The sequence below is a fragment of the Erpetoichthys calabaricus genome, chromosome 4, assembly GCF_900747795.2.
Source record: "Erpetoichthys calabaricus chromosome 4, fErpCal1.3, whole genome shotgun sequence".
In the NCBI taxonomy this organism is placed as follows: Eukaryota; Metazoa; Chordata; class Cladistia; order Polypteriformes; family Polypteridae; genus Erpetoichthys; species Erpetoichthys calabaricus.
Genome location: NC_041397.2, coordinates 136,157,713 through 136,173,813, shown reverse-complemented (window position 1 = coordinate 136,173,813; position 16,101 = coordinate 136,157,713). Strand labels below are relative to the sequence as shown.

The window sequence follows — 16,101 nt, the reverse complement described above, 5'->3', positions numbered from 1 at the left end:
TTAAAATTTCTCACTTAAAGATTTACCAATGTTGTTTCTTGTCCTAGTGTGTATATAAACACAGGGAACTCCAGTTTCTGTGTTACATCTTGCCTGAAGAAGGGGCCTGAGTTGCCTCGAAAGCTTGCATATTGTGATCTTTTTAGTTAGCCAATAAAAGGTGTCATTTTGCTTGAGTTTTCACTACATTCATAATGGCTAACACGGTACAACAGCCTAGTACTAATGACAATAAAGATATTCTGATTCTGAAAGATACAGAGTAACAGCTAATATGTTACATGCGATTTTTCCAAACCAATGCACAGCAGATCTTCTATAACAATCTACAATATGTATATACACTCTAAAAATAATGGTTCTGAAGTAACTCTTTACTGGGTTATCTGATTCCTTATAGAGCCATTGTTTGGAAAGGAACCCTTTCATTCAAGGGAGGATTCCTTGCATATGAAATTGTTTTTTGGGGCTTTCAAAAGGTTCCATATATGTGGACAAAGCCAAAAATCTGTAATGGGTTATCGGCTACCTAGTACGATACTAACAGGTACAAAAACCTGAACTTAGTCTGGGTTAATGCATGCAGTAGGGATCCTTTTGAAATTATGAACCCATTGGTGTTTCACAAGTCTGTTAACATTCCGCCATGGTTATTTATGGAACTTATTATGACTCTAAACAAATAAAGATTCTTTCTTGAACCTTCATTTGAATGGATCTTTGGGGAATGAAAAATGGTTCCCCTATGGAATCACTCTGAAGAATTGCTTTGGCACTTTTATTTGTAAGGGTGTGTATATATGTACATATGCATATATCTATCTGTCTATATCTATATATCCATATATATCTTTCTTTTTTTATATATATATATATATATATGGTTGCAATAGTTTACTGTCAAATAAATGCTCTTTGCATTTATTTGACAGTAAACTATTGCAACCATTCTATGATCTGCTCTTCACAAACTGAGGGCACCGTGGCGGATGTTAGCAGATTGCTGGCCAACCACAAAGCGTTACCTGGTAGGTAACCACCCACACTATCAGATTGTGACACAGACTTCAAATGCCGTGAATATATATATATATATATATATACAGGTAAACTGCGGTGGATTGGCACCCTGCCCAGGATTGGTTCCTGCCTTGTGCCCTGTGTTGGCTGGGATTGGCTCCAGCAGACCCCCGTGACCCTGTAGTTAGGATTCAGCGGGTTGGAAAATGGATGGATGGATATACAGGTAAAATTCTGTTACAACGAATATCTTTACAACGAAAGTATTTTTATGTTGCCAGCAGTTTCCCCATATGACACGAGTCTATAGAAATCTTGTTACTGCGAAGTACATTCAGCAGATACTTTCATTACAACGAAGTGACCTTGAAATGCTGGAATGAATTATCCACAGAGCAGTTAGTTCTGTGGTTGCAGCTCAGTTTTACACATTTGCACAATGATCCCCAAACAGAAACACTGTAAAAAAAAGTTTCTTTCTTCAAACTTTCTTCGTACTGTTTTTTTTTGCTGTTTTTGTTTTCTGTGGTTTTCAGTGATACCTTTTGCTTGTTGCTCGTCAACATTTGAAAAACATCCACTGGAATTTAACTCATTGTCACCCTCCTATAGAAATGGCAGACACAAAAAAACGATAACAGTTCATATTAGAAAAAAAAAAACTTAAAATTTTTGCAGCTCTCGATTGCGGCAAAAAGAAAAAAGACGTTGCCAGTGAATTCGGAATTTCGCCATAGACACTGTCAACTTTCTTGAAAGACCGAGCAAAAAAACAAGAAAAATCTCAGGTTGCAAATGTATGTGAACTGCTGCATTTGAAGATGCAGAAAAAGCAGTTTTTATGTGGTTCAGTGATGCTTGTTCAACAAACATCCTATTAATGCGGCACTCATTCAAGAAAATGTGAGGTTTCTAAACTCTCTTGGGACCTCTCCCAACTGGAAAACACACCGAAGAGCGTCCCGAAGTGCGACCACCGTATCTGTGGAAGACTATCTATCCATTGCTGGGGCAACAGCAGGCTCACAACTCTGCTGTGGCTCCTCACCGAAGCAAACAGAAAGGATCTCAATGGGTGATGCAAGGAACATTGTAAATGCAGGGAACAGTATTACTTAGCCACTAACCTGGACACAACCCTGCCTGACTGCTGTGTCTGTTTATTAGATAGTGGCAGATCACGCTACAATAAATAACCGTGCTGTTCCTTTTTCAAGCTGAATAAAGCTGGTTTTGCTAAAGTACTGAGACTCAGCCTCGTGTTTTGTGGTAAGACAGGAACTTATAGTGTGACCATGATCTTTTAGCATTCGCTTCTGTGGCGTTTCACTGCAGCGCTGTGAGCCTGCTGTTGCCCTGCCCTGGCAACAGACAAACAATCTTACACAGAAGCGGCAATCGTGCTTCGGGACGCACTTCAACGTGACATTCCCAGTGGGGGTGGGGATCCCAAAAGAGTTCAGAAACCTCACAATATGAAGAAGAAGAAGAGGATGATTCGGCTTCTGTTTGATAACTGTGCTGCCCACAACATGCTTCCGCATTTAGATTATATTTGCGTTGAATTCCTCCCACTCAATTGCACAGCAGGGCTTCAGCCATTGGGTTTGGGCATCATTCACACCCTGAAAGTGTATTATCGCAAGGAAATGCTGAGAAAAATTCTCGTCATCATAACCTGTAGACAGGAGAAGATTAAAATTAACGAGAAAGAAGCTATTGAAATGATTGCAAATGCCTGGACGCAAGTTAAAGAAAGCACTATAGTGACAGATACAGAATCTCATAACAACAAAATTTTCATTACAACTAAATATTTTTTAGGTCCCTGGCAGTTCGCTGTAACAGAATTTTACTTGTATATCTATATCTTTCTCTCTCTCTCTCTATATATATACATATATTTATATCTACACAATATATTGCCTTATTAGAAAGTTAATTTAAGTAATGAAGAATTACGTGGCAAGACATATAAACTGAAAGTGTTCTAAATATATAGATTTACTATGGCATAAAAGTCTTCAACGTTCTTGAACCCAAAAACACAACCCACAGAATTCTAGGCGGCATGTACCGCACACCTTTGAGTCTGATGAACTTGAAGCGCTGTAATTAAAGTGTTGTTCAGGAATGAACATCATTGATAACCACAGGTTTTGCCAATTACAATACAATTTACTTCATGCAAGTTAAGAAAGCACTTTCCAAAGACACTTTACTTATTGTACCTTTTGATATTATGGAAAAGCCAAATGTGAAATAGCGCAGTTTACATGATGCACCATTGCTGGACTTCCTAACCACAGTGCAGTGTTTTACTTTGTGGAGTTTTGATTTTTGATTGGAGTAAAGATAATAAGCTTTGATTGTATGAGATGTAATGCTCTGGGAAATATAAATTCTACATTTATAAAAACTGTTAATTAATTAAATCCTAACTTAATTTATACATGCAATATAAGTGTTATGACTGTGTGGCCAGACTTGGTTGCAATCACATCATCAGATTTGCTGATGGATCAACAACAACTTAGAGACTGTAAACAAAAATTATGTGATACACAGTAAATCTGACAGAACTAATCCAACGACCTCTTTACATCACGAAAAAAAGAACTCATTGCACACTTTAGGAGACACAGCAGGAGTCATATTTTTGTCAGCAGCATCAGAGCAATAGTGAAAAATGTTAACCGCCTCAAATTTTTTGGGTTACAGATGGCAAGCACTTGGCCAGCGATACTGAAATTATACTGAAGAAGGTCATAAAACAACACTGTTAACTTCTAAGGCAATGGAGAAAATTCAGGATAAGAAACCATACAGTTATAAATGTTTACTTTTCTGACATACTTGTGGTGTCCTCCTGTTATACGATAATATAACCACTCATGGCACAGAGGTGGCTGTGGGTTCCGCTCCATGCTCCCATCTTCCTTCTGTGAGCCCTTGAACCCAACACCGTTGGTAATGTCACCGATGAACTAGACAGTGAGGCACAACTAAGCAAGGTGATGGTGCAAAAAGCGCAAAAGTGCTTTTATTTAAAAATCAACAAAACAAAACAGTGTTTAAATAAATAGCGCAGTGAATCAAAACCTTCAAATAAGTGATCCAATAAAAACAAGGTGAAATCGTGGAGGTTAAAATCCAATAGAAAACAAATCTTTTAAAACCCGAGGTTAAAACAATGGCTGAAAGCTGTCCTTTAACACAAAGCCCGGTGCCTTTCTACTGGTGACTCCCCTTCTTCTCCCATCCAGGCTATGCACCAGGGGAGCCATCCTACCTGCAGCTGACCTTCTCTCTACATTGTCCTGCTGGTCTGTTCGCCTCGCCGATCCCTGGCTCCGGTAGACTTAACCAGACCGTGACTTGGGCTCCCCAGCGACCAGGGCACTCACGCTGGGGCTTTCACATCCCAAGTCTCATCCAAGTCACATCCCGACTCCTGCTGCCTTCTTGGCCTTACGTGGTGAGCCATCCTCTTTCCGGTCACTCCCGCTCTTCACAAAATGCTCAGCGGGAGCGACCACAATCGACTGCTCCCGAGGTGCCCACCAAACACCCAGGTTCACTGCTCAGCTGACCGTGAGCCTGCGCTCGCTCATTCTTCTCTCTGTCTTGCACCGGCTTTCCTCTCCCTGCTTCCTGCCGCCTTCTTCTCCTGCAACATCCATTTCTTTCTTTTCTCCTTCTTTTTCTCTAGCCGCCTCGCGCTTCTATTTATCATGGGGACGTGGATCAGATGTGGCAATTAGCAGCTCCTGGCATCAATTACGGATGCGGACGACTCCTCACCTGTGCACTTAGGCGAGGATCGCCCGCATCACGAATTCCTGGGGGAACCGATCCGCTACATTACCACGCCCCCTTTCTAGGCCGCCAAGGCGGCGATTATTTATTTAAAAAGTGGGCTTTTTGACGTGAGCTGTGGACCCGCTACACCACAGTGGCTCAGAACGTAATGAGATTTGCTTAAAATGGCATGTGAAGTTACTTTAAAGTTAGTTACACTTATTTATAACACATGTTGCAGTAATAAAAGCTAGGCCATACTGCAGGATTCCAGAAACACTTTTCTCACCTCTAAAGCTGTGAAACTGGTTGACCTAAATACAGCACAAGCAATACATCTTACTGCCTCTTATGATCCTTCTCATCAACAGAAGACTGAACCCTGCCAGATTTAGCTGCTACAAGTGGAGGTATGCAGTGAAACTCACAGACCTCCCATGGGGCTGCATTGAGGACTGACGGCAGAAAGTAGTGCCAAGCCTGCCCCTCAAAGCATAGTGTAGTTTATACACCAGACTTTTATTTTAATTTCAATTTTATTGGTTTTCACTTTAAGTACATCATTCTGTAGTTCCTTTCAGATTCCACATTTTTTTTCAACAACCGACAAACACACACACACACAAACATACAGCAGAAGACGAGGGGTATTTGATCTAAATTGAGATGTAGCCTTGTATGCCTGACTAACTTTAACTCACTCATTGAAAAATCCAATCTTAAAAATCAGTAAAATTTTAAAATATGCTCTGCTTATTCTCCAATATGGTCCCCGAGTATGTAATTCACTTTTTAATTGCAGGGATTTTGCTGGATCAATTTCATTATAAATTTGAGAATCTGAACACAGGGTTTAGATCCCGACTTTGCTCAAAACTAAAGTAATTTAATTCTCTTAGCTGGTCAGAGCAGGACTGTCCTTTTGTCTGGGGACACATAGGATTTCCCCTTTCTGGAAAGCTTTAAGAGTTACTGGGTCACTTTTTATTGTGGTTGGACTTCAAAGTCCTCCAAAGACGGTCACAATGGTGTTAGACTATAACACCCCATGACATATTATTAACATGGCCTAACATTTTATTAATCTTTAAGAAATCCATCAACTCACACCATTTATATATTGAGTTTATTTTAAAAGCTAAATCCTAAATGTGAACGTATGAGAAAAAATACAAATGCAGCCTGCAGTCAATTAGTATTAAACCATTTAGGTCGTGATTCTGTACATAATAGCAAAACATCATTTGTAAAATATACGAATTCTGAAAAACTAGAACTACAAATATATCCTAATTGAACTGATAGCCAACACATTTCAAGAATAAATATGGAAGGTCTTAAACTTTAAATCAGATTATTGCTTAAAAGATTACATATTGGTTAGAATAAGGTGCCCTATGTGTTGGAGGACGCAATGGCACAGCGCTCGTCATTTCCTAAATAGCTAGGTAAATCAGTGAGTGTTGGTGTCTGCAAGAGAATCACTTCTAAAGACTGGCATCCTGTCCAGGTTTGGCTCCTGCCAAATTCAGTTGGTATAGAAGGCAGATGGATGGCTGGATGGAAACTGGTTGGTAGAACAGTGAAAGTGGAAATAATAATAAAAATAATGCATTTTATTTATAGTGGCACTTTACATTAGCAGTAAATCTCAAAGTGCAAAATACACATGTAGCGGTTGAAACTTTGGTTCAAAAGCATCTGGATGTGAACACTGGGCCATCTGACAACCAGCTCCACAATATTTGTGCTCCTTACGTACCCCCAGGAGACAAAATGTAGTGTTGCTTTATATTAAGCATTTTGTACCACTTCCAGGAATGCAAACAGAGAAAATCAAGAGATTTTCACCAGGTTTAAGTACTTAAGATTTATTGGATTTGATTGTTAGTTGTCTTTAATCTTGAAGATTGCCATAATAAGGTCTCAATAAAATAAAAAAATGCTGTAACTAAAATATGTCTTTAAATAAGAAGAACACCAAGATCAATTACGATGGGGCATTCAAAGCGGCATTCAAGTCAGACATCAAGCCATAGACTGCAAGCAGAAAAATAAAGCCTCAGATCCAGTTAGGGACACTCTCTGAATGGGAACAAGAGGACAAAGTGACAGCCTGAGGTTTTTTGTCTTACTTATTCCTGTCTGTTTATCTCCAAATCAAATAATGGCTTTACTATTTTAAAAACAGTCAAGGCAGACTATATTTAAAATGTGTTTAAACTTGAGATGCCCTTCTTTATCTCTCACTGTGCTGTGACCTGGTGTTTTTTTTCCTTTGTTTTCTATGCATAAACTGAAAGAGTTTAATGTCAGCAGCACTACTTCAACATGGCTAAGGCAGTCAGTAATATTTTTCTTTTGCCATTATTCACGTAACTAGAAATACTGTATTATTATTGTTTATTTGAATGCTTCATAGACCCGGCATCTTGGGTTGTTAACAATGTGGATTCTGCAGGCTCACCCTGTGTCTTTGTAGGTTTCCCTCCAGATACTCTGCCTTTCCATGAACATCTCCAAAGATGTGCAGGTCAGTTTAATTGGTTACTTGGTTTCAAACTGCCAAGAGTGTAATGTTGGTATGTGTGTTGGTCCTGCGATGGACTGGCATCCCGTCCAGTTTCCTGATTTGTGCCCAGCGCTTCTGGGCTCCTGAATTGGATTAAGCAGGTTTAAAAGGGTTAGATTATGTCACGTCATATTCATTTGAACCTCTGATGCACTGCAGTATTTCATCATCTTTATTACTACCACTTGCCTACGTTCTGATGTGGCGAGCTAACCTGTCATCTTGCTGGCTTAGTACAGTTGGTGCTTGTAGTGAAAAGCGATATATTAAATAAATACTGGCTATGTGGCCGACATATCAGTTTCTCTGCATAAGCTAAAGAAATTGTTTCCCTCTATGGTAAATGTCTTGTCTATGTCTCTGTCAGCTTCATTGTGTTGTTTTTAAGATTCAGATTCCAAAGATCTCCTTGACGTAATAGTTTCTAAACGTTTACTCAAGAATTTGAGATATTAAAAGCATCAAGAAATTATATAAAACATATATTTAGGGAATGCATTAGGACACCGACTATCTACAGCAAACCAGGAAAAGCCATACTTACATTAAATATACAATCCCTTGAAACAGCATTCAGCTCCCAAAACTATTTTCACATTTTAGTATCTCAGATTCTAAACTTAGCTTATTAAAGTAAGAATTTCTAGCTGATCTCCAAGACAGTGTACATCATTCCAAATTCAAAGAAATGAACTCAAAATCTGTTAAAATGACAACAGTCAGAACGAGTACACATCTCTTTGTGAACGTAAGGTTTATTAGCTCAGGTGCAGTGTATTACTTTACCATCTCGCCCAATTTGTTGATGGCCTCCATCTCTGTAGCAAATGGGTGGATCACCTGTTCTCAGTTTATGATGAGAAATGCCCTTCTCTAGCTGAGGTCCAAAAGTATGGAAGAGCATTCAAACCAAGTCAGGGGTACACACTTAAAGAGAAGCATTGATCTGGGTAGGGCACTGAACATACCTCGGAGCTCAGTGTACTCCATCATACAGATGTGGACAAATATGCAGCTACAGATACACTGCCTGGGTCAGGCCACCCCTCTAAACTTAGTCATTGAACAAGAATGGCATTTGTGAGAGATTTTACAGTGACAACAATTCTTATTCTGACCGAGTGACAAAAGTCAGTGACTGCGACTGGCTTAACATCTTCCAAGGCACTGTGCCAAAAGAGCCTTTATGGAAGAGTGGCAAAATAGAAATCAAAATGACATCACCTGTAAAGAATTTCCAAAGATGTGGAACTAAGTGGTATGTGTGTGATACTTCTAACTCTACACATTGGTCAAGTACTGCCATTCCATCTGTAAAATGTGTTGGTGGCAGCATTGTATTGTGGGTATGTTTTTCAGCAGCAGGTACTGACAGTGTGTACAATGCTGTACAATACACACAGATCCTGGAAGGAAACCTACTCCCCTTAGGAAGAAAGCTTAAACCGAGTAGGAAGTTTGTCTTTCAACAGGACAATGACCAAAAACACAATGAGTAGCTTAAAATGAAGAAAACTGATGTCCTTGAGTGGTTGTGGCAGAGTAATGACCTTAACCCCATCGAAGATTTGTGGCAAAAACTCAGAATTGCTGTCCACTGCCACTCCTAAATAACCAGGCAGAGCAAATCTTGAGCAAAATTTATTAGGACTTATCCAAAAAGACTACTTGCTGAAATAGCTGTGGAAACAATGGTTGAAGACTTTTTCAAAGCATTGTATGTTGTCTTACTTTAAAAAATTGTGGCATCAATATCAGTCATAGTTGACAAGATTAAAACAAACAGATTTATCAGCTGTACCTGAAGACCTACTCCAAGAGTAGCAGGCGACATGTTTTATGGAACTGGTCGTGGCTGTTCAAAGCAACTAATTATGCTTGTGTCAAAGTAATAAAACTGTTAGCATGCATTATCAGTCAAAACAGAGTAGTAATGGAGAGTGTTAGGGTTCAGTATTGAAATGAAATACCATGGGTGAAGTGACTACAGGTAGAGCTTTCAAAGAGGAGCTATGCTTTATATTATTCTTTGAATTAAAAAGAGGAAATAGGCATTTCTTGATGCTTGGATTCTTTCCATCGCTGCTTTCCGTCTGCAATATAAGATGCAAAACACACTAGTGGCATACAAAAACAGATCTTAACAAAGGTTTTTCATTACTGAAAAAGCAGACATATGGTAAAACAACATCAAAACAACATGAATGCAGAATACAATGGTATTACATCAATGGTCACTGAGACAAAACATAATGGATCCTTTTGAAAGTACAATAGCACTGAGTTTTATAAATGTTACGTACTGAGTACAAATATGTGCATTAGATGCTTGGCTAAAGTATTGCTTACATTTGCAGTGATACAATATAAAAACATTCTGACTAGATCATCTAAATAAATGATTTGATCACTGTAATACATTAAGTAGTTCAGCTTGCCCAAAATGCCACTACAAAGTGACATCAGTCTCATGGAGCCTTTAGTCACTGTGTTTTGTTTGCAGGTTCATTTTTGCTTTGATGCAAATTCAAATTCAGTCTTCCATTACTTTTACAAGGCAGGACCACCCAGAGAGAGTTGAACATGTGACAAGACAAACATCACCATCTGTACACTGTGAGGATAAAGCGGCATCTTTACAATTTGCAAGAAGACATAAATAAACACTGAGGACCAACAGGCTCTTGACAGTCACAGACACTGAGATTTTTCTTGCTTCTTCATAGCTGGTCACTTGAAATGAAAATTCTTTTATTATTATTTATGTCACCTATTATTTATTGTTTGCGTCACCTTAACTTACCCACCGACCAAATAGTATGTATAGGACGGCACTTTGACCCTTAATATCACTGAGTCCAATTCCTGCAGGGGATTTAAATGTTATGCAGTCCATAGAATAACATACACAAAATAAAATAAGCAAAATAAAACACACACACACAATTTGTGAATCGTAGGATAGCGACCTTTCACCTAACATTCATGCTTCAAACCTCATGATCCAACCTGTGACACTTTGACACCAAGTAACAATTATATAATCTAACACATACCCTGTCAATTATTTCCTTATATTTAATAATCATTCTTTTCAGACTACTTGTAAATATTCTCAGAAGTCAGAGGCAAAGCTGGCTAACACAGTGCAAGGCCATTTAGGTGGGGTGGCAATGATTTGTGGGCATGCTCACTGTGCAAGGCCCTAATGCTGCTGGGGATCACAGGGGAGGCGAAGAAGAAGGCCATCTGATCGTCTATTGACTCTGCGGAGGGAGCCATTAGTTTCCTGTCAATGAAGAGGGCAGATCTGTGGTGAGTTGCTGATGGGTTGTGTGGTTGGAAAGCCTGACACACCAGTGATGACCCCAGGTCACATCACTGATGAAGTGTCCCAGCACATCTAGAAGATGTATCTCACAACTTCCTACATGAACTGTTTGGTCACATTGTGCTTTACTGCCTCCTCTTTAGCTTTACTTAGTAACTTCGAATCCATGTTCCTGTATCCACTTGCTACTAGTCTTTATTGGTGACACTGTGTCATTTGTCCTAATGCTGTGCTGTCATTATGGTTATTTCTTTGTTTCTTTATGTATTTTATTCTTAGGTTTCAGTTTGGCAGGCTATTGCAATCTTGTTTCCTTTGTAAAGCAACTTGTAATGGAACATACAATTAAGACCATGACAGCATTTACATTAACTGTTTAAGGAAGACCACCATTCTGTCTCAGTCATTTAAACTGACAGATACCCCAGTCTCTACCTTCTGTTTGGTTCAAGCATCATCTGCACAGGTCTTTAGACACATTTTACAATTTGACACTTCACTACGCTCAGATGTCTGCTTTGTGTTATTTATTGTATTTGGCCGGCTCTCCCTTAATCCTTGACCCTCTCAAGTTTTAATCAGCATCGGGGGTTTTGGAACAAAAGCAAAATTTTGATGAGAACAGGCCACTGTGCTTAACAAACTTTGTCAGTACTATTCATCTAATTTCTCCATATTAACATCAAGTCGAGTTTTGAACGTCCCTAAAGACTTACTCTCTATCGTACTACTTGGTAACTTATTTCATGTATCTACCATTCTCAGTGTGATACCATTCTCAGTGTGAAGAAGAAGTTTCTAATATTTGTGTGAAATTTACCCAAAACAAGTTTACCCCTGTCTCCCTGAGTTCTTTATAAACTTGTTTTAAAGTAACAGCCTGGATCCACTGTACTAATTCCTGTGGTGTAGCTACTGGCAGTGCGTGTTTTAGCAGACCGTCTTTAGTTTTTCAACCATTGCTGAGTATACCAATGTGAAGTTCAGTCTGCCCTTCAATTACTGCAGCTACATTCTCATATGCACTCTCAACACATCCTGTCCAGTGGCCCAGGCATCCCAGTTTCTCTATCACTTAAGGCCTCTAAGCTTCACTTCATAACATTTTTCTCCCATACCAAAAGCATTCATACTTTGCTCTACTAACCTATTGGGTTCTTGCTCTTTCTCTCAAAAGGGCTGTTGCATCTCCCCTATTCATAAGTCTTGCCTCTTGTAACAACAACTACTGTTGAACTCAGTGTCTACATGTTTTAGATATATTGACTTGTAGCCATGTAACTAGCTGTTTGGAGGAGGAGACTACTTAAACTTTAAACTACTTAAACTTACAAAATACTTAAACAGATGGGGGGCACTGGTTGATTCCAGTACATTTTTTAAATCGAACATTTTCATGAATCACCCATAAGAACCAATTATAAAGTTTTGGTACAGTCAAACTGTTTAGATTTATGGAACTTCAGGTAATGTTTAAAGATAACATTCATATCCATCCAAGTTGATTTTTTTAAAATTAGGAATTCTGATAATTTGCATGTATACCTTAAATTTAAATGCCCAGAGAACATACAAACATATAAAATATTTTGGTCAGGACAAGCCTCTTACTTAGAATGCAAGAATAAACATAATTATTTTATAAAACTTAATTTAATATAAACTGTAAGAATACCGTTTGAGACTTCTTCTTTTTCTTTTTTATTGCTCTGAAGAATCCCTGTTTTTCTTTCTCTTTTAATGGCTCTGGAGGGCTGACACTTACATTCTCTGAGTTTTTCCTGAAAATAAACATGGACATATTAAGTAGAACATCACAAGATCAAGTTAGGCTAACTCCAAAAGCTCAGTAACAAATATGTTTATAGTGATGTACTATCTGTCTATAGTAATTTCATATGTACGTATCTATCTATCTATGATCAGATACTCCTTATCTCTATCTATCTATCTATCTATCTATCTATCTATCTATCTATCTATCTATCTATCTATCTATCTATCTATCTATCTATCTATCTATCTATCTATCTATCTATCTATCTATCTATCTATCTATCTATCTATCTATCTATCTATCTATCTATCTATCTATCTAAAAAGTCTTGGACAGAAGCAGTACCTTCAGTCTGCCATTGCTCTCATTTGTTAAACATGTCAAGCTGTAGGTGTTGCAGTGCACCTGTGGCCACCAGAAGCCTAATTTTATCTTTTAACTAGCCATCCACCGCGGCTTCGCCCGCATATTTGTGAAACAGGACAGTGAGGAGGGCCCGGCCCGAGCCTCTGTCTTGGATTAGCACGAATATATCGCTCCTGCAAGCGAAAAATCAACCAGAATGTTCAAGCAAATTATAGAAAAAAAAAAGGTCTAAATCCGTTAAGCAGTTCTCTCATTCGCTAAGTAAGCAGAGTTAAGGTTATGCCCCAAGGCAGACGTGGGAGTAAGGAGGGCCCATCCCCAGCTCCCCAACCCTGCAGCCCGATCAGTCTCTCTCAGATTTGCGCTAATAATTTGGTACCGCAAGCGAACTATGATACCTGGTGCAATGAGAAAGTCACAAAATCAATGGAATGTTCAAGCAAATTATAGAAAAAAACCCGATCTAAATCCGTTAAATAGTTCTCTCGTGAAAAGTGGACAGACATACAAATGGGTCTAAAAAACTGTAAGAAATTTCACGCTTGGACCATAATAAAGCATAAAGAATAAAGCAGAGGATGTCTGGGGGAGAAGAGAGACAAGGCAATAAGACAAAAGGACAACTGCTGTACAGGCTTTTAAATGTTCAAAGCGCCGTGCGAGAAGCAGATCACGTGGCACAGAAGCAGCAGCAACTAATCAAGCAAAGAGGAGGTAATAAACTGTATTTGTTTCCCATTGTATCACCGTTTAAGAGGGGGTTTCAGAGGAGTGACCGCGTCTTCTAGGGGTGCATTCAGCCCCCCTCTTCATGATATATATACAGTCGACCCTTGATATACGACTGGCCTGACATGCGAACAACTTGATTTACGACCAAAATTTTTGTTTCGATTTACGACCAACATCTTGCATTACGATCGGAATGTTGTCATGTGTATCCGCTTGCGCGATTGTAAACAAACAGCCGAGAGCGTTTGTAAGCGTCAGTTGGAGCCCAGATACATGTGTTTGTGGACATAATTTTGGTCAGTGCAGTGATTTATATAATTTTTTTCGATAATTGCTAAGGAAGGAAGAGAAGGTAACGAAGGTAAAGAAAGTGATCACAATCGAAACGAAGAAGGAAATTGTGCGGAAATATGAGAGTGGTGTTCGTGTGACCTATCTCGCTAATATGTACAGCATGTCGAAATCCACCATCTCGACAATTTTACAAAGAAAAGATTTGTATAAGGAGGCTCCTTCCAAACAATAACCACCTTCCATTTCATTCTCCTCCTCCTCCCTTCCTGCAGCCCAAAGATGTCAACTTAAATGGTGAGTACAGTTTGAAATTGTTGTTTCTGGTAGGCTAGGCACTTTTTATAACTTTTTGGTTAGTACATTAGAAAAATTATTGGTGTTTTGGTAAATTATGCACATTATACAACCCTTTTTTATTATGAAAAGGTTAAGTAAGTGTTGCTGTGGGAGGTTCGGAACGCAGTATGGGTATTTCCATTATTTCTTATGGGAAAAATAGTCTTGACTTACAACCAACTTGAGTTACAACCAGCCCTCGCGAACGAATTGAGTTCGTAAGTCAAGGGTTCATATATATATATATATATATATATATATATATATATATATATATATATATATACTGGGGTGGACAACTCCGATCCTGAAGAGCCACAGTGGCTGAAGGTTTTTGTCCCCACCCAGCTGCTTAATTAGAAGCCAATCCTCACAAATAACCGATTTTATTTAATTTCATGGTTTGTTAGTTTTTTTTAAGTCTACCGTATCAGTTCATTCTTAAATCATATTCTTTTTTCCTTTCTAATGATACATGTATCATCCAAGTGATTTGAAGCCTAAAATGGATGAGTAATTTTCAGTTCTTCACTTTCTTTTCACTTTCCTTCTGAGTGCTTAATTGAACGAAATAGTGAATGATGAATACACACGAGTGGAAATAGAGACAAGTAAGATATAGAACTGCTGATTCCTTTGTCATTTGCATCTTAATACTAATAAGCAGCAGTTAAAACAATGAACACAACCTTTTAAGACTAAAATAAGCAATAAAGGGTTCAAAATCTTAACAAGCAAGGCAACTAAAATGTAGCATAAAAATGTGACTTGAGCAATAAGTGCTCAGCAATGAATGATTTCTCATGGAGCAATTAGGTTGGAACAAAAAAACCGACTCCACTGCGGCCCTCCGGGACCGACGTGGCTCATCCCTGATTTAAAGGGTCTGAGTCTTAAATAGAAAATAAATTAATTTGATTTGATTTGTTTTCTAATGGGGCGGCACGGTGGCGCAGTGGTGGCGCTGCTGCCTCGCAGTTAGGAGACCCGGGTTCGCTTCCCAGGTCCACCCTGCGTGGAGTTTGCATGTTCTCCCCGTGTCTGCGTGGGTTTCCTCCGGGCGCTCCGGTTTCCTCCCACAGTCCAAAGATATGCAGGTTAGGTGGATTGGCGATTCTAAATTGGCCCTAGTGTGTGCTTGGTGCATGGGTGTGTTTGTGTGTGTCCTGCGGTGGGTTGGCACCCTGCCCGGGATTGGTTCCCTGCCTTGTGCCCTGTGTTGGCTGGGATTGGCTCCAGCAGACCCCCGTGACCCTATGTTCGGATTCAGTGGGTTGGAAAATGGATGGATGGATGGATGTTTTCTAATGATGCTGTTGATTTTAAAAAGGAGGAATTCTTCCATCAGGACATGATTAACGGACCAGTGCTGCATGTGTCCCCATGGTAGTTGTTTCCAGAATATACATATTCATATCTGGTATTAGAATATTTAACGGTCATCTCTTTTTTATTAAAATTTTGATGTTCTCCACTGCAAAAAAAAATTGGCATCAGTGACTGCAAGAAATGCTGATAATTGTTGATATTCCTGAAGCAATAAATCAGCTTACCAAGGATCAAAAGAAGATTGTCTCTTTGAGTGGTTTGACATTGAATTAGTATCTCCTGGAACAGCAGACACACGGCTTTGTACTGAGCTGTCATGGAATGTTGCTTCTGGTCGGGGTGATGGAACTAGGGTTAGAGAAACAGCAATCATTTTTTAATATGCCAGTTTTCAAAATGAAAAATGTCTTAATGTTCTTCTGAAATGCAAGTTGTTACTTTGTTATAAACTAAAAAGGCACATTTGTTTTATTTTTACACAAAGTTCTTAACATTTGCAACAATCAGAAAACAATGAAAAAGAATAAACAGTGAATTCTAAAA

The 16,101-nt window shown here is 38.9% G+C and overlaps 1 protein-coding gene across 3 annotated transcripts in view; it reads right to left on the bottom strand.

Moving 5' to 3' along the window:
* Nucleotides 1-16,101, bottom strand: part of cdkl5 (cyclin-dependent kinase-like 5) — a 520,592-nt gene that overhangs the window by 16,185 nt on the left and 488,306 nt on the right. For 2 of the 3 annotated variants that reach the window (XM_028799820.2, XM_051927101.1), the window contains 3 exons: nucleotides 15,783-15,906; nucleotides 12,400-12,505; nucleotides 9,364-9,486 (listed from right to left, as the gene is read on the bottom strand). In XM_028799820.2, the coding sequence (XP_028655653.2) occupies nucleotides 9,364-9,486; nucleotides 12,400-12,505; nucleotides 15,783-15,906 (353 nt within the window). The remainder of the gene's footprint in view (nucleotides 1-9,363; nucleotides 9,487-12,399; nucleotides 12,506-15,782; nucleotides 15,907-16,101) is intronic. The other variant, XM_028799821.2, reaches the window with a different exon arrangement.